The 19,877-nt window shown below is 35.9% G+C and overlaps 1 protein-coding gene across 2 annotated transcripts in view; it reads right to left on the bottom strand.

Moving 5' to 3' along the window:
* CDK14 (cyclin dependent kinase 14) overlaps positions 1–19,877 on the bottom strand; it is a 601,018-nt gene that overhangs the window by 327,952 nt on the left and 253,189 nt on the right. For both annotated transcript variants that reach the window (XM_024132226.3, XM_055084972.1), the window contains one exon: positions 12,682–12,776. In XM_024132226.3, the coding sequence (XP_023987994.1) occupies positions 12,682–12,776 (95 nt within the window). The remainder of the gene's footprint in view (positions 1–12,681; positions 12,777–19,877) is intronic.

Here is a 19,877-nt window from a genome sequence, read left to right as displayed (position 1 = left end):
GGCTTTATTTGGGGTTTGTCAGACTACCTGTAGGAGACACAAATTCAAGAAGCACTTGAACTGTATTCTGTAGCACTACAAAATGGAGGAAGCTTACAAAGGCAGAAATTGCAAGGCCACAGTTAGTTACCTAAATTGTTTGTCAAGAATTATAACTGGAACAGGCAAGAAGTAAGGGTGCTTGTTAAGCAAGGACTGGTTGGGGTCTGAAGTGGTTGCATAGTTACAAGGCGGGGGGGACCTTGAGACTATATAAAGTTGCAGCTGAGGGATGTTGTTCTAAACATGGCTGGTGGTATCTTAGGGTTTGATATAGTTCAGAGCAAATTCACATCCTCAGTGGGGCAGAGATGTGTCTGAAACCAAAACCTCAATGACTGCCTGACACCATTTCTGTATGCCTGATCTATGATTATGCCATTATAATTTCAATTTGTCATCAGTCCATACCATGGACAATTATTCAGCCACAGAAAAGAATGAAGTACTGATACAGGCTACAACATGAATGAATTTTAAAAACATTATACTAAGTGAAAGAAACCTGCACAAAAAGTCACATATTAATGATTCCATTTAGATAAAATGTCCAGGCAAATCTATAGAGATATAAAGTATATTAGTGATTGCTAGTAGTTAGAAGGGTAGAGAATTCAGGGTGACTGCTAATGGGTATGGGACTTCTGTTTAGGGTGATGAAATTTTCTAAAATTAGGTAGCAGTGATGGTTCCCAAACTCTGAGAATATACTAAAAACCACTGAATTATACACTTTAAAAGAGTGAATTTTGTTATGTGAATTGTTGTATTAAAAAAAAAAAAGAATGGAAAGACATGAGTTTCCAGATTGAAAAGGTGCACTGAATGAAAATAAAGCTACATCTTGGTCAACTCTTTGCTTCATCGTGAAATTTCAAAACACTGGAAATAAAGAGAAGTCTTTTAACAGAAACAGTGGAAACTAGACAACAATGGAGCAATTTCATTGAAATTCTAATGAAATTATTTCCAACCAAGAAACCTATATCTAGCCAAAATGTCAAACATAAGTGCAGAATAAAGATATTTTCAGCAATGCAATGTCTCAAATAAAAAAATGTCCCACGCACTCTTTCCTAGAAAGCTATTAGAAATTGTGTTCACTCCAAAACAAAACAACATGAGATGGAGGAAAAGAGAGCTCCAGCCCAGGAGTGAAGGGAGGGGCACCGCAGGAAACCAGTGACAGGAGATGCACCAGGTAGAGGCTTGGAGAAGTCTTGAATTAATGGTAGAAATGAAAAATGGGAAATTATTAATTTCAGGGAAACCAAAAAACCAATCACAGTATACTACATACCTCAGCTATAAACAAGATTTATATTGACATAATAATGTAAATTTTGAATTTCTGATCTAATCAAAATTATAATATACCTATATTGAGACGATGGAAGGTTGGGAGGGTGGCAGGATAGGATGTTCACTTGTTTCAAAGTGGAAAAATTTTTTAAAAGACCACTAAATTTCCATTTTTCACTGTAGGAATCAATGGATGATGCCAAAAGGCGAACAATCAAGAAGTGGCAATAAAAGAAAGTCTTATTAAATATTCAGAGGAAAATCCGAAAGAATCAGTTAAAAGAGTTGAAAGTAAAAACAACCATTTTTCATAACATACCACAGAATTAACTGACTCTTTATATGCATGTGATGTACAAGTTGCATAAAAACAACAATCACAGCAACAAAATCAATGATTTAACCCTGGTGTGGGTTTAACTGCCCTTTACCAATGCATAAAGTGCATATTAAACTAAAATATTATGTGATGTTAACTGAATGAATTTGAAATAAATAAATGTAAGAGATAATAATAATCATATGAAAGAAGACCATTCATTATAATGGTCATTATAATGATATGCCTTTATCAAATTACTGATTTTGAAAATTGGTGAGAAGTTACAGACACTCCATTTCGTATGATATATAATAATGTATACTTCGCTTAGAGATAAATCTGCTAATGATTTTTTCTCCAATTACTTCATGGTCTATTCAAACATAATGTGAAGGTAATTGGAATTATTGATCATCTTCATCCTGAACTTGGGCACTTTCATCAGACAGCAACTTTAGTACTTTAGCTGGAACATTTGTCCAATTTCTGCAAGCTGATCATTATTGTCAGTCTTATTAATGCATCGCTCTCCTGCTTCCACCTGCCCCCTGAAGTATGCACAGTTTTTTTAAGATTACTATTTCCTTAACTAAGGAAACTTGGAAATGATTTCTGTGAGAAAAAACAATTAATACGCGAAATATGTTTTTTCCTTTCTTTTTTTTCTTTTTTTTTAACATCTTTATTGGAGTATAACTGTTTTACAATGGTGTGTTAGTTTCTGCTTTACAACAAAGTGAATCAGTTATACATATACATATTGTTTTTTCCTTTCTAAAGGAATTCTCTTTTTACTACTGTTATCTTCCCTATGACTTCCTTCTACAAATGAAGTCTTTTTTTTTCTGTCCATTCTTTTCAAATATCACAGGTTATACCAGCTTCACCATTAAACGTCTATAGTTTAAATGATTAAATTCAAAATTAAAGTAAGAAAAATAATTTTTAAAGAAACCATAGTGGCATACTGTATTGTCATAAAAACAGCCTAATCTGTAGTGGAATGTACTCATAAACTGTGTGTCTTTGTAAATAAGCAGGCATTTACTATCACAACAGTTAAAGATCAGACACGCTCCCATCTTAAATCATGTGGATTAAAATACTGAACTGTAATCAGGACCTCCGAATAAGGAATGGCAACCATATGAAATAAAACTAGAACACAGAGAAGATAGGTATGATATAAACAGAAAAAAATACACTAAAATCTCAGCACCCAACATGACAGTGAACAAACACAGTTTAAAGTGACTAAAGGAGACCATGACTCCCTATTAGATGAGAAAAAGCCATTAGGGAAAAGGATAGAAAAGAAGATAATTGACTTTGTCCTACCAATTAGAGAAATAAGACATTCATAACAGAGCACTGATTGAAAGCTGGCTCTTTTTTTTTCATTTCTTTAATTTCTCCTTATGGTTCAAAATTCTTTTATCTTTAGCTGCCTGCACATTCTGTCATCCACAATGCTTACATCTGTTCACTTGCAGTACTTGGTTCTGCATGGCAACCCACCCCTTCAGAATATAAGATCATAGTATTACACTGCATAACTAGTTCTCCATATATGAAATTAAAACATCCTTGAAAGTCTTCCATAAAGAAAAGTCCATGAGTCAAATCCAGTTTTCCTATTGTTGTCACTAAAACACAAATATGTTCTAGTCCATGACATGTGAAGATCTATGATAGCGACTTATAACTCAAATAGCACATGAAGATTATCTAGTCTAAGATCACAGTCCTCCACCAGATTTCAACCTCATTAAAAGTAAGGGCTATATATTTGTATCTCTAGAGCTTAAGGATAGTCCCTGGCACAGAGAAGACAGTCCACATATGTTGGAGGAAAAAAAAATGAATAAATTATTAAGCAAATGACCATAACAAGTTGTGTTTCTGCTTCCAAAAATTATGCCAAATGGGATGAGTTTAAATAACAGTGCAAAAATTTGGGCAGTCCTTTGCTGTGTAAACTTGGAGCTACCCAGATTCACACTCGACACAGGAGATGAGATGATGCAGCCACTGGAAAGGGCATGCATGGAGTACTGAACATCTAAGCCTGAATTTCCTCATCTGCAAAATGGAGGGACCTTATACTCACTTCACGGTTTCAGTTGGCACGATATGACATAACATCTAAATTACATATTTCAATCCCTTGCATAAAGTACAGGTTAGGAACCCTCTCTACAATATTTCTGATGGAAATCCACTTATCCTCTACTGAATGCTCTTAGTGATAAGGTGTTCATTACACAAGGCACTGAATTTAATTTCTGAGTAACACAAAACATTTGAACATTCTTCCCAGGATTAAACCAAAACTAGCCTCTCCAGAACTCTCACACTTGGCTTTCTTATCCTCTCTGGAATATTTATGTTACCTTTTCTCTAAGCTCTTCAGTATGGCTTCAATTCTCCTGAGTAAGTCTTCCTGGCACCTTTACTGGTTCCATGTTGTATCCATTCACATGCCCTTCCAGATGCACTCTACTGTTTGCTTCAGTTCTTTGACCCAAAGAAATTACTAACCTTTTTCACATAAACTGTTTTTAAGTTAACTTTCCTCCACCCTGTTTTTCCCTTTTTTTTTTTACTTTTATTTTTGATGTGGACCATTTTTAAAGTCTTTATTGAATTTGTTACAATATTGCTTCTTTTTGTGTGTGTGTTTCAGTTTTTTGGCCACGAGGCGTGTGGGATCTTAGCTCCATGACCAGGGAATGAACCCACACCCCCTGCATTGGAAGGCGAAGTCTTTAACCACTGGACCGCCAGGGAAGTCCCTGCACCCTGTTTTTCTGTATTAGGTTGGGCTGCCTTTTTTTTTTTTTAAACCAAATACACTGTTTTACTTATCCCCACAGCAATTCACCTTGTATTTTCTGCTCATCATTTCACCAGATCTTTTTTGACCCCTGATTCCATCACCCCAAGTGTTAATTATGGCTCCCAGCGACAACACATACACAAATAGGTCAAGCACATCATCTCAATGTCTTCATCTGAGTCATTAATAAAAATATCAAATAGGACAAGGTCAAGGACAATGCCCTCCAGCATACACTGATAGACTTTTCTCCATCCCAGTGTCGATTCATTAATCAATAGGTTTTGGGTGAAGTTGTTCAACCAGCAATAAACTGAAGGAATAATCTTCTAACAACTGAATTTCAATTTTATGTTGATAAGGATCTCATGAGAGTCCCTGTCGCAACCTTTGGTCAAATGAGAAATAACACTTTCTTATTAAAAGGGAATGATTAGACTTGAATGTCTAAAAATCTTTTTTTGCATTTCACTAATGTTCTACAGTAAGCTTACATGTCTACAGATTCAGAGGTATGTTCCCTACCACCTTTTAAAATCCAGCATTACTTATATAACCTTCATTCTTGATGATTTCTCAAAGATTATATGCAATGGTTTTCTTTTCACATTCTAGATGTAATTTATCTGCAACTACATAATGAACTCATTGTAGTAGATGTTTATGAGTGTGGTTTTTTTTTGGAGAGAGGGGGGATTGGGAAGAGCAGGGAACTAAGGAAAGCATGTCCTATATCTGAAATTATTCCCTATACTGGGATAATCCCCTGCTTTATGAATTTTGGTGGGAGGCAAGACCAAACCGTCGTTACAAAAGTCAAAAGGCCAGACACTCACCTTCTCAGGGGTCTGTGCAGTCAAAACATGGGCATGGGACCTAGTGTCAGCTAACCAAACACAACCAACCCTCACTTAGCATTAGGAGCTAACAAAGAAGCAGGGAGAATGTCGACACCATTTTGATATCATCAGTGGAGATAATAACATCCAGTCACCCAGGGCAGCCATGCCAGTCAAGTAAGAGACAATGTCTGCAGCCAACAGTCCTGGGGGCAGCAGAAGGTGCAGTGGGCAGGTCCACGCATGATATTGGTTCTGGGTCTGGCTCTCCAGCCTCACACTGTTCCTTTCCATTTTTAAAGTCTTCTCAGCAGGTGTGTCAGCCACACGTTAACCTCTTGATAAACTTTACAGATTAATTCAGCTAAAGAGGATGTCTGCTGCTTGAAATAGAGAACTCTGACTGGTACATTTTTCAGAGCAGCCAGACACTTTAATTCCTTTGACACAAGTAGGTGGTTTCTGACTATCCCATTGTCTGTGGTCTGCTCTACCCGTTATGGAGTAAGATTTGCTCTAAATCTTCTGCTTGGAAGAGAATTGTTTTGAGAGAAAAAATAAAGACTATAAATAGAAGCTAAAGATGGAATAGAGATAAACAGAAAAATAAAGAAAAAAAGTTTAAATATGAATTAAGTAGTTCTGCTTTCCCTAGGTTGTTCGCATTAAGTAGTAAAACTATTAGAGTCTCTTGCCCTTCCTGCTTCAAATGTCACTCATTCACTCATATAAAAATTACTGGCTAAGCACCTACTATGTGCCAGACACTCTGCTAGGCACTGGAGAGGCAGCCTCTGCTCTTGTGAAACTCCCGTCTATCTAGCTCAGAGTCTCAGGTGAAATAGTTTTATCTGGTTTCATAAATAATCTCCTTTCTTACAGGAGTTTCCTTCTCAGTACCCTCTGTTGGTGTTCCTCATCACTTTGAAGTGCCTTAATGTTATGCTGAATGTTGAAGTGCCCCAGTGTTCAGTCCATGAAACTCTTTTCCATTTCTATGTTCATTGGCTCATACAGTGGTTTAATTATTGATTGCTGGACGAGAAACTAACCCAAAACTTTGTGGCTTAAAACAACCACCGTTATATTATCTCTGACAATTCTTGGGTCGAAAATTCAGAAAAGGCATAGCAGGGGACAATCCATCTTGGTTCCATGTGATATCTGTGAGACTGGAATCTGCCCCTTACCACCACCCAAGAAGCCTTCTTCAGTCACATGTCTGGCACTAGCCTGGCAGGGCAAATGGCTTGGCCGGGGTCCTATGTCTCAGGCCTGTCTTCTGGGTTCTCAGTTCTCCTCCATGTAATCCAGGGCCTCTCCCCCATGGTCTCTCCAGCAGGACAACTGGAATTCTAACATGGCTGATCAGGATGCTCAAGAGTACAGAACAGAAGCTGTCAGGACCACAACTGGCAGAGTGTTCCTTCCACCATGCTCTTTTATTGGTTAGAGCAAGTCACAAGCCCAGCCTTAATTAAGGGGCAGGGACTACATAAGGGTGTGACTATCCAAAGGCATGGTTCATTTAGAGCCACCAAGGTAACAATGACCATACCTGGTGATCTCATCTAATCCCCTTGTTAAATATTATCTTTGACCCAGACAACTTCCAAATCTCTACGTTGGACCTCTCTCCTAAACCCCAGACCCATATGCCTAACTGCCTTGTGACATCTTCACTTGCATATATAATAGACATCTCAGAGTTAACCCCTTCAAGGCTGAGCTGCATCTTCCTGCAGTCTGCCTCATCTCTCCTCACAACAGCCCCACTGTTATAGTTGTTTCAGCCAAAACAACTTGGGATCATCCCTGACTCTTCTTCATTTCTCAAATGCCACATCAAATGCTATCAGCTCAACCTTAGAAATACATCTAGAATCCAACCACTTCTCAAAACCTCCACTGCTGACATCATCCCATGCTTAGACAACTGTGACAGCCTCCTAACTGGTCTCTCTGTTTCAGAACTTGCCCATCTTCAACCTATTCTTGAGAAAGCAGCCAGAGAGATTCAATTAAAATATAAGCCAGATCAGATCATTTCCCTGCTCAGCATCCTTTAGTGGTTTCCCATCTCATTCTGAGCAAAAGAAAAGTTCATCAAAATAAAACTTTACAAGGCCCGACACAATCTGGATCTCACTGTGTCTTGGATTTTGTCTCCTCCTCCTGTCCTCCTTGCCTGCTCCATTCCAGCACAGGAGCCCCACTGCTCCTCACTTAAGTCTTCTATCTGGAATGCTCTTGCCTTGAATATATGTCTTCCTCCTACACTCCCTCAGATTGTTACCTACATACCTCTCACCTTCTCAGCGAGGCCTTCCCTGATCACTGTCATTGAAAGTTGTACGTGCATGCACATGTGCACATATATCGTATCTCACAGGAAAGCAGAAAACTTTTCAATTGCCTCAGGATACTTTAATCTGGAAACCAGAATACTGGTGGAGAGCTACAGTTTTTGAGAACAGATGTGGTATAAAATCATGCAAATTAAAGCATTCTTCGTAGATTTAGAAATCAAAATGTATGAGGCATAGAAACCAAATAATTAGGTAAATTGTGTGGCACGGTGAAAAGACAGAACATAACTTTCAGCTGCCAGTCCCATATCCAGCATCACACATACCTCAGGCCATCAAATAAAACTATGAAGATGGTTAACACCAGCAGGCTGCAGGGCGAAATGGAGCAATGAGGAATTTTAGGCACAGCAGACTTGGGCTAAAGTCTTATCTTTACCCTTTTAACTTAACCAAGTGATTTAGTAAAACTTAATTTCTCTAAGCATTCTTTTTCCTCATCGAGTATAAAAAAACTGGATAACAAAAACACGTGCCTTATGAACTTCATAGGGCTAAAGATGGAATCTAATGGAATAGCATTTATGAGAGAGTGCTTTGTAGAATGTAAAACACTATAAAAACATATTATGTGAAAAAAACATACCTTATGTGATTTTTGGTGATTCATAAATCCCTTCATATGACTTTTGGTGACACAGTATTTTTTCATGTGGAATATAGATTTTTGTATTACGTAATGGTGCACATTAGCTTGGAATATTTCACAGTAGAAGAAATAAAATGATTGCTCCAGATAATCATGATCAGTTATAAGTTTGCTGCTTTTCTTCTTATATTGATACAAATTATTAAATATGTAATGAAAAATGCTGCTACACACACTTTGTTCTCATGCAATTTAAAACAGAACAGAATGGTTATGCACTTTAACTAATGGTAATATATATTTACATAATCATTTTTACTATTAATATTCTTATTTCCACTTACAGAATCTGTTTTAGATTTTTCAGCATGGCGTTAAGCAGGGTAATGTGGCACTTATTTGTCTTTGGCAAAAAATAAAAGCTAAATTGTTTAACATTTTGTTTAAGTAGAAAAAAAAATTTGCTAGCATTTTCACATTTTTTATATTTCTCTTCCATGTTCTCAAACCCAGGCAGGAAAAAAAGATGGCTATAATAATATTTTAGACCATTATGAAACCACATACCTTTTCAAGCTAATAGAGACACTGCTTGGATAAAGATACTCCTTCACATTTGACAACAACTGGAGAAAGGAAGTACCCAAAAGAGCACCCATCACGAGGGCCCGCAGGTTACACCAATGAGCCATGAGCAGCTTGGGGGCACGCTTCCCAGTGTGTGTCAGCCTTGCAGCTTGAAGACCACTATATCTACACATTTTGAAAGTGTGTAAGAAACTAAATTTCAGATGTTTCAGGAGTTTTACCCAGTACTTAAGAGACAGCCTACATTAACAATATCCTATTATACACTGAATCACTTTAATAGTGACCTCCAAAGTCATTTCCTCGAATATGCTTTCACATCAATAACTTCTCATCACTTATTTCATTATTCTGGCCCTCAGAAGGCTTTTATGTAACCTAAAATGTCATTCATGGCAATAATATAAAGCAGCCAGGCTTAGAGTTCTCTTTTAAAGCAAAAAAAGTGAAATACATTTATACAGTGTGTACACTATCATAAATAAGAATCTCTTACATTGTGGAACCCAAATTACATAGGTACCTCAAAAAACGCTTGAATACTTAATTCTAAAGTCCAAAGGAAAAATTCAATAGTACCTTATGAATCTTAAATTATGTTACTTTTCCTGCATATCTAGGGTTTTCATGGGTATGAGGTATGAATTTTCCTATACTGTTTAACATATTCGGTCCCCTCCCTCAAAAAATATGCTGTTAATTACATGGAACTACAAAATCAACATTTTTTAGAAAATAACTTTGACGTTAACAATTTTTAAATATGGCAATATCATCATTAAGTTTGGGAAACTGTAGATTAAAATGTTTGATACTGATTTTAGGGCTTGCTGAATAACAAGATTCTGTGTGTGTGTGTGTGTGTGTCTGTGTATTTAAGTAGATACCAGTGAAATACATGGGGCAACACTCTAACTTACAAGTTTCCTTTATGGAAACTTAAAACATTTCATAATTAAAATAAAGTTTTAAGTGGCTGGGTTTTCAACCAGTCTACAAAACTTATTCAACCTATAGAGCAGTTTAACGGTATTTAGGATTTAAATACAGTTACATCTTAAGTGCAGAATAGGGAAGGTTGTGGAAAGAAAAAAGAAAGTTTCCTTTCCCCCTTCTGACCAAAAGCTCAACCTAAGTAAAGCTGAACATAAACAGGAGACACAATATTGCAATTAGGATTCAAAGTAAGATGAATCTGAGTCTATCTTTCGTGGCACAAGACCCTAAAAAGCATTTCATCTCCCAAATCCTTAGGTTTCCCCTTTGTAGGGTGGTGACAGTCACAGATCCATAAGACTGTTGAGAACATCAAAAGTGAAAATGAATGTAAAACCCCCAGCACAGTGCCCAGCATAAAACTCAATACATTTTAGTTGTTGGTTTTTAGTATTGTGGTCATACTTGTCTTAAACATTATTTCAGCTCCCTTTCTGATCCCTCACTCATCATCTCAAATCCACCAGTGCCCTCCTGTTTCCTACCCTGTGTCCCTCCACTAGATCTGCTCTAATTCCCGTGGCATGTCATGCTTTGAAACTTCTATCACCTTCCCACTGCTGTGAAACATGCAAGAAAAGAGTAGAATTTATTTCTGCTAGATACTGTGAGGAAAACAATCTGATTAAATTAATCCATTAAAGTATGTAAGACTCTTAATTTTCCTTGAGATATTGGCATATGTGGGGGGAAAAACAGGCAAGCAATGAAAAAGCAGTATAAGAAAAGAGAAACTTTAGGAAATATTCAGGGAAGTTATTTTTGTACTGGGCAATAGCCACAGAGGCAGGTCAATACTGTCAGGGAGTCTACACCTTCCCCACTCTAACTGGGAAGACTGTAAGGAATTTCTACAGCATAGAGCTCCCCTGCTCCTGCCTCCCCAACTCTGATTTCAGAGACTCACTGGAACATTTTACTTAAAATAAGCCAAACAAACTTCAGTAGTAGCAACAAAAAGCACTTCACTAGAGAGAGCAAAAGGATAGGAGATGAAGTAAATAGAAAAAAGACAAAGAAAGGTGGAGATGCAAAGAAATACTGGAAAAGTAAAGAAATAAAGGTGGAGTGGAGAAAGGAAGAAGAGGCAAGGCAGGGCAATCATAAGTCATGAATGACACCAGTGTGCCGCATTCTCTAAAAGAGAACAGGTTAATCCACGCCTTAGCTCCCCCAGAGAAGTTAGGCATGAAATGCCCTCAGAGTACTGCATATATGCACCCTATTTTGTGGTTTATTGAAGAGGACCTGGGATGTCTCCACAAGAACTGGGACTAAGGGAAATTTCACTCACACAAAGAAGAATAATGTAAAAACTCAGTCTTAATCAGTTGACAAATACTGCAGGGCAGTGAATTTCTTTCCTTTTCTGTGGCAACTTCCACAGAATATCAAATGATCAAATGACATCTGCTCTGATATGCACATTTTTAGCTTCACAAATATATTTAATTTTCTTTTAAGATTTGAAAGACATGTTTTCACATTATTTTTGTTCATTTCTCTATCAATGTTACTGATTTTAGGGGCCAAACTAATTTTTCTTCCTCTCAATTTAATTAACCAATTTCGGGGGAGGGAACAAGTATATTTTTGAAATCTCTTTTGTAATGTTTTGTGGAAAAGTTAGTCAAGTATACTAAGAAAAATCTGGATTTAACTGAAATATTGCAACTAGACATACTACGAAATACAAAACAAAAATTCCAATTCTAAATCAGCTGAATACATTATTGACCCCCAAATCATCAGTTAAACAAAAGAAATTATATTTGCATTGATGTGTGAATCTGCATCCATTCTTGGTAGCATGTAATGTATGCAACTGCTTGGCTCTAGCTGTCCTTGTAGCCACATTACCATATTATTCAAATGTATCTATCATTTATATGTAAATAGACAAGATGAATGGCTTCTTCATAAGACAACAATTTTCAAATGACAAACAGACATAGGCAGACATTAGCAAGATAAAAATGTTGTAAATATTCATTCTATTATATATTTTTAAGGAAAAATGGACACTATTTCAAATGTTTTAAAAAGTAGGGTGGTAATTACAAAATGGGATCTTAATACATTCACAATACCAACAGCTATTCTTCTCAATAAAGGTCTCTACCAATGTCATTTGTATCTTGTAAATTACATGTTCTCAGATCCATCTGTGAAAATTGGGATGTTAATTATCATGGTTACATTTCATGGTTCCACAGTTAAATGCTGAAGTGGTGCTACACAAATACCATATGTTTTTCTAAGAGAAACGGAGAAAGATTAATTATGAGTTCAAGTCCAAGTCTCAACACAATAAGATCATTACCTTGTGTGCTACGCAAATTGCAAGTTTTAATTAATAGCTGAAATACTAACCGAGGGGAAAAACTATGCAGTCTAAATTGTAAGTATCAGGCTTTTCGCCACAAAAATCATCCAAATAAGGATGCTTTTGAGAAACCAAGTTATAAATCCAAAGAAAAAAAATTTTTGTTGTCTGTGAACTTCGTTTGATGGAGTGATCACCATCATGTTGTTTAATCCTATTTGATAAACCTAAAAATTACAGTGTATACTAGTAACAGATAGGTTATAGACAATACATCTGATGAAAATTCAACTGAACATTTTTTCTGGATTTTTCTTTAAGATACATATCATTCAAAATTATGCAAAATTACAAGTCTCGTGCACTCAGATAAAATACTCACTTCAGTATAGCTAACTAAAGACAAAACTCTATGATAATACTATAAGAATTTTATTCATATTTATAAAATCTGAATTCTCATTTTACTCACCACATATTCAAACACAAGTGTCAGTGTCTCCTTGGTGTGGATGATGTCATGAAGCAGCACTATGTTAGCATGTTTCAGTCCTTTTAACAGAGAAGCTGTAAAATAAAGTGGACAAAGAAACAATTTATCATGGGTAACAAGCAACTGATTTGTTTCATTATCATTTTGGTACATCATCAGATGAAATATACCTATTTTCCCATTTTCCAAGCCAATAACAATTCAGAATCAAGGTCAGAGGAACAAGGTTTGCATTTAGATTAAGTTACCTCCAATTAATTCACTTGTTATTTGTTATTAATCTTTAGTTAGATTCCATTAGGGTCAGAGAACATACTTGGTTTGATTTCAATTGTTTTAAATTTGTTACCTAGGATATGGTTTATCTCCATATGTATGAAATATATATTCTGCTGATATTGGATGGAGAGTTCTATAAATGTCGATTAGAGCCTGTTGGTTGATGGTATCATTGAATTCTTCTACAGTATATATTTGCTGATTTTCTGAATAGTGGTTCTATCAATGACTGAGAGAGGGACGTTGACATTCCCAACTGTAACTGGCAATTTGTCAATTTCTTATTTGAGTTCTGCCAGTTTTTGCTTTGTGTGCTTTGAAGCTCTGTAGTTTACTATATATACATTTAAGATTGTTATGTTTTCTTTGTGAATTGGCCCCTTTTACCAATATATAATGCATCTCTTTGTCCCTGGTAATTTTCTTTACTCTGAAGTGTTTTGTCTGATATTAATATAGCCACTCCAGCTTGACTTTGATTAGTGTTCATATGATATATCTTTATATATATAATATATATATTTTATATATAAAATATATTTTATATTATATATTTATTATATATAATAAAATATATTTATTATATATTAAATATATATTTTATATTATATATGGATTATATATAGTAAAATATATTAATTATATATTAAATATATAATATTTTATATTATATATAATAAAATATATTTATTACATAATAATATAATATATATTTATATATTTTTAATATATTTATATTATATATATATTTATTTATTTATATAAAAATATAAATATATTTTTTATATATTTTTTTCTTTTGGCCTACACCAATGGCCATTCAGGTAGAATACTCAAAGAACAGAAGCTTCCTCTATCATTGTTAATTATTTTAGTAGCACCGTGTCTTCCATTTTGGTTTTTGGTATACAACCTGAAGAGAAAAAAGAAACACAAAACACATTTTTTTGTATGTGTTCTGTCAGGAACTTGTAATTTCTCATTTATTCATCAAATATTTATTGAGAACCTAGTTAACAGCACAGGTGGCCCTGGACAAACCTCGAACTCTTGATAATAATACTGCAAGACCACCTCTTTAAAAAGAGATTTATAACACAAAGCATGAACCCTGCCGTAAACTCTGGACTTTGGGTGATAATCATGTGTCAAGGTAGGTTCATCACTTGTAACGGATGTACCACTCTGATGAGACATGTTGATAGCAGGGGAGGATTGGGGTGGAGGGTAGGGAAGGGAGTATATGAAAACTCTCTGTACTTTCCACTCCATTTTGCTGTGAACCTTAAAACTGCTCTAAAAAAATAAAGTCTATTTTAAAAAATAAAAATAAAAAGATATATCTATGTTTTAACATACTAAAAGAAAAGGCAAGTCTAGATTGTTTAATATTTTACTGAAATAAAATGGTATTTTAGATATGGACTCATCATGCAAAGAGGCTATACTGGGCAGTCCCCAGAGAAGGCAGAGATAAAGCCTGGAGACTGTTACATTCTCATATGACCCCAATTAATGTGAGCCCCTGTTTTTAGAGTTATTATTGCTATGAATTTCCACTGTCTTCACCAGGCAAACCTATTTCAGGACAATATAATATATCTTTAATCCAAAGATGAACTTCAACAGACACTTAATTGGTCCAGAGAAGGCCATTCAGACTGAGAATACTTGGTGTGGCTGGTTCCAACACCAGAGACAACAAGAAGTGTGTTTCCTCTGAAGCTGAATCAGCAGCATCAGTGTGTCGTCCAAAGCCAGAGAGGTCTAAGCTAACTATCATGGGGAGGCCCTCTCTTCCGCCTCACATATATCTGCCGTGGGCAGGTTAGTTTTACACACTAAAAACCTTATAGTAAAAATATCTACAAATTTATTTTATCTGAGCTTTGTAAATTAGCACTCATGAGAAAATAATTACTAAAAATAACAATAAAATCACAGCACACAAACTTTGAAGAAACAACCACTACATAGACATACGATAGAGTTTAGTACTGTTAATTCCAGTAATTTACAATCTTCCTTCTCTTAATTATTCAAATATTTAATTATATTTTCATTTTTCAACCGTCAGCCTCAAACAAGTAAAGCTTTATTACATAGCTAATCCCCAGGCATTAATCATTAATCCGTTGGGGAACCAACTGCACATGTGCTCAAATTTTAAAAAGGACACTTGGACCTATGCCAGACTTCTGAGGCAGACTCATCCTCAAAGATCAAGATTTCAAACCACAACAGGGTATTTGGAAGTGATGGCCAGGTATAGTACTTTACACCTAGCCTGTGCAGGAATATGCATAGGTAAAATGAATCAAGGACCTAATGAATATTATGTTTATGAAAGGAACCTAGCTTTGTGAGGCAAGTTTTGGAAAGATATAATATCTTTTGTAATCCTGTCTGATTTCATTTTTCAAGTTACCCCTTCAGTTTGTCAAATTCAGTGACAATACTTATCAGCAACAACTCCAAAAAGGTACTGACCCTTCAGTTTGTCAAATTCAGTGACAATACTTATCAGCAACAACTCCAAAAAGGTACTGAAGTGTACAATTCATTGAATATCCCATCCCCAGAGAACCCTTTGTGTTGTCGCTTTTTTTTTTATTACTTTTCTCCCATTGCCGCCTTTCCTCTCTTACCATTTAGACCTAAACTGTTCCTCATTTCTCAAAGTAACATCTTCACGTCCATCATTTCCCATTGTGTTTTTCCTACAATTTCAGTAAAATCAAATCTCTGCCATCCTTTATCCTGGGAAAAAAATACATCTTCCTGATGGTGACCGATATTATAGCAAAAAAGTCATGTCATTTTTTACATTACATTTTTGACCACTTCTACATGAAGACTCAAAGCCTCCATATTTCGTTCTATTAACTCTCAATTATTACAGATTTTAGATTTCTAACTATATTTACATACACTTTTAAAACCACACTATCAGTTAAATAACTACCAAGAACTGTATTTGAAAATAAGCGCTTTTTCTTTTGAGATTAACATAACGAATTTGTATTTGGAAAAGGCTAAAGCCACTAATTTCAAAGCTGATGGCAGAAAAACGACACTGAAGGGCAGAAAACCAACCACAATATCTACCAACATGAGGGTAGGTGACAGACCTGACTAACTTGGAGGCTGCCAAGGCAACAGCCGCTGCTCCAAGCCAGGTGCGAGGTACTGTCACTCCTGCTGTTACCAAGGCAAGTGAGTCTCCTGGGCTGCCAAGTCGGTCCAGTGATTAACACCTACAAGTCCTAGAGCCAGTATGTCTCCCTTTTCAAGACAAGCACTGTCAAAATACCACTCCATATAATCCTAATAATATCTCAAATATACCACGTTATTTTCTCATCGTTTACATACAAAACAAATCCTGTAACACTGGCGTTAGTAATTCCAGCACGCTTCGTTCCCCCACAAGTTTTAAGCAAACATATGGCAAACATTTTAAATTCATTTCACCAGTGAGGCTTGAAAAGGTACAAACGTACATGACATAAAAGACTTGTAATTAAGGGTGAGGGTAAAAATGCTAACAATAATTCTGGGGCTGTGATGTTGAAACAATACAGAAACAGAAAAACACTGTTGCTCATAAAGATAACTGCCTTTGACAAAGTCCCAGTAGGACAGGAGGACAAAGGGAGTCCTCCCTTAGTTTAGTAGCAGGATTCAGACACCCACTGTCTGAAGGCATATAGAAACCTTGATCTCCCACTTTCAGAATAAACATCCTAGGTTTCCACTCTGAGGTGGAAGAGTTAAATTTCTTCTAAATGCTAATCTCAACATGATTAAAATAAATTTTGAGTTATAGAAAAATTCAGAGTGTGTTCATTTTATAATGTTTTCACTGCAGCGGTTATTTTAAAAAGCAATGTTAACAAAGACAAACAAACAAAACCCTTCTTTACTATTTCAAATAGTCTTCTAGGTCATTATTTGACATCCTACTACTAGGAAAGGAGAGATCACAAATAATCACAACCCATCCTTGCTCACTCTCCCTTTAGCCTCTGGGAAGAACTAGTGCATTCACATTTTCCTCTCATCATTTTTATGTGTTCTTTTTCAGTGGGGTGGACTGGAGGGGCTGCTACTTGATTTTTCTAGAAGACAAAGATTACTACCTATTAAACCCAAGAAGCCAACCATATTTCAAGCTACAACCACAACAGACATAAACCTTTCCTTGAAGCCCACAGCTAGATAGCTCTAAGACTGCTGAAATTCACTTTATACTAGAAATAATAGTATATTTTCTTTTTTTAATTTAAGTACAGTTAATTTACAATGTTGTGTTAGTTTCAAGTGTACAGTGAAGTGATTCAGTTATACATATATGTGTGTGTTATACATTCTTTTTCATATTCTTTTCCATTATAAGTTATTACAAGATATTGAGTATAGTTCCCTGTGCTATACAGTAGGTCCTAGTTGTTTATCTATCAATATAATACATAGTAGTGTGTATGTTAATACCAAACTCCAAATTTATCTTTTTACTTATTTCAATAAGTTCTACTTCTCACTTACTTGCCAGTGGATTCTGAATATTTTCATAGCGAAAATATTTTGAATGGGAAAAACAAGGGTGAACAACAACAACAAAATACACAGAGAAAGACAAAAGTGCTTGCTTAACTGTGTCTGTGATGAGGAGGTGATCTAGACAGAGAAAGGCACTCGTGCCTGCCCTGAAAACCAATATGAAGCTCCAGGTTAACTTATGCATGGTTCCAGAAGGTATGTTGCCCACTGTGGCTACATACTAGGAGAAATGCTATAGTTCTACACAGTTCTGGACCTTCCCCTAAATGAGATCTGATCTGATAAACACACACACGCACACACACACACACACACACACACACACACACACAACCATAAACTAATAAATGAAAAGGTAAGAGAATCAGGTTAAAAAATGGAATTGTATCTTTGACTCCATTTTTACTTTTTATACTTTTACACACATACATACAAAAGAGTCAACTCTGTTATGGGGAAAGAGGTCACAGCTAATCCAAAACACAAGGTTAAAACACATGTGATGCCGAATAAACTTAGCTAAAATCACATTAAGGATTTAGAGACATGTTTTCTGTTCACCACATGCTATCCAAATGTGGAAAGATAATGCAAAAGGTTAGGAATACTTTATATATATCACATAACTTGTTTTCTATCCATCACAAAGTCTACTGTTTTTACTTGCTCCGTAGCTGAGGTTTTCTATTTGAGGACGGACAGAACTTCAGTCCCACTGCATATTCCCCCTGCTCTGCTCCCCTCCTAATTTCCCCATCACAGACCTGAAATGTGGTATTGGAATTACAGCCTCAGCCAGCCCCTCTGCCATCACTCCCTGTGCATCCACCACTTGACTACTGGCAAAGAGCAGTCATCTGGGGGCTATTTCCATGTTGCAGCCTCACAGGACCACACCGACAGCTTGCTAAATCACTCAAAGAACAGGTTCCTCTAACAGTATAGCTTAACCACGTGAAACTGCCAATATTTGACATCTTTGACCTAACTAACACAGCAATTTCGAGTGGTTCAACCTAATAGAGTTTACCTGGTTCAAAGCAATTTTAACTTCTTCACAAATGCATGGTTACTCTTCCCACTGTTAATATTCAAACCAATTAATCAGCCAAGAATTGACTCTGAATAGAAAGAAAAAAAAAAAAAGGAAGAATCTGTTCATCAAACTATGGTTATAGATGAGGGGAGGGATATAGAAACAATTTAATTTTGTATGAGTACCTTTCTATTCTATATCATTTGAATTGTTTATGATAAAGACATATTCCTTTTATAATAAAAGAGATACCTGGAAAAGTTCTTTATTAGAGTGGATTGGCTAAAGAGAACTGAAATAACACTATAAAAGGTACACTGATATTTAATTACACAATTAATGTGAAGCTACAATAATGAATCATTATAACTACAGTGTGATCCTTCACCACTAATCCCTCTTCATGAAGGTATTGGTGCAAATCCTTGCATGATAAGGGTCTATTTTCCTGTCCTGGAACATGACACGCCCTGTGTCAGCCTCTAATTTGCACTCATGTCACATGTTAATCAACAATGTTGAAACCATTTCTTGTCTAAATGGTTACATTTCCCCGCATTAAGATTAATTTACCCATTGCAAAAGATTCCTAGTTTTGTCTCCAATCACTCCCAGTTGAACCTGTAAATGAGCCACCAGCTGCCTTTCCATGCTCTAGCTAATCTTGTTCCAATTTGCCAGTGGAAAGATCCACACATATGTAGGTAGTACATGAATGCGAGATGTGGTTCTTCTCAAATGTAAACATCTCACTAATAACTTCAGCAGAAACACATCTTGCCAAGCAACAGGGTTGGAGATAGTGGCAGTTATGCTCCATGGACTGTCTTTAGGCAGAAAAGAGACCATTTAGGAGCTGAGGGTTACTAGAAGACTTGACAACACAAGAGTTGTTTTTTGTCTGGCTGTAAAAACTAGGTTGAAAAGCTGTTAGGCAATTTACTTCAGTTGAACTATTTTACACTTTGTTACAGTGGGTTACATGTACAGTAAGAATACTACAAAGTATGCAATAATTTAAAAAAAAAAGATAATGTGGTTTGGCACCAAGCCCCTTATGTCTTCTGGTGAAGAAGAATAAACATTTATACCACAATAGCTATCTCTGTTTGACTAGACTTAAACAACCTCTCCTTACATGAAACTATGTGAATAGCTATTATTGTATTCTTTTTTTTTTTTAAGACACCAATTGTACTTGAACATTTGTTACTTTTTTAAAAAATTAATTTATTAATTTATTTATTTTTGGCTGTGTTGGGTCTTCGTTTCTGTGTGAGGGCTTTCTTATAGTGAT

Source organism: Physeter macrocephalus, chromosome 5, assembly GCF_002837175.3.
Source record: "Physeter macrocephalus isolate SW-GA chromosome 5, ASM283717v5, whole genome shotgun sequence".
Taxonomy (NCBI): Eukaryota; Metazoa; Chordata; class Mammalia; order Artiodactyla; family Physeteridae; genus Physeter; species Physeter macrocephalus.
Note: the sequence above shows the minus strand (reverse complement) of the source record. Positions and strands in the feature narration are given on the sequence as shown.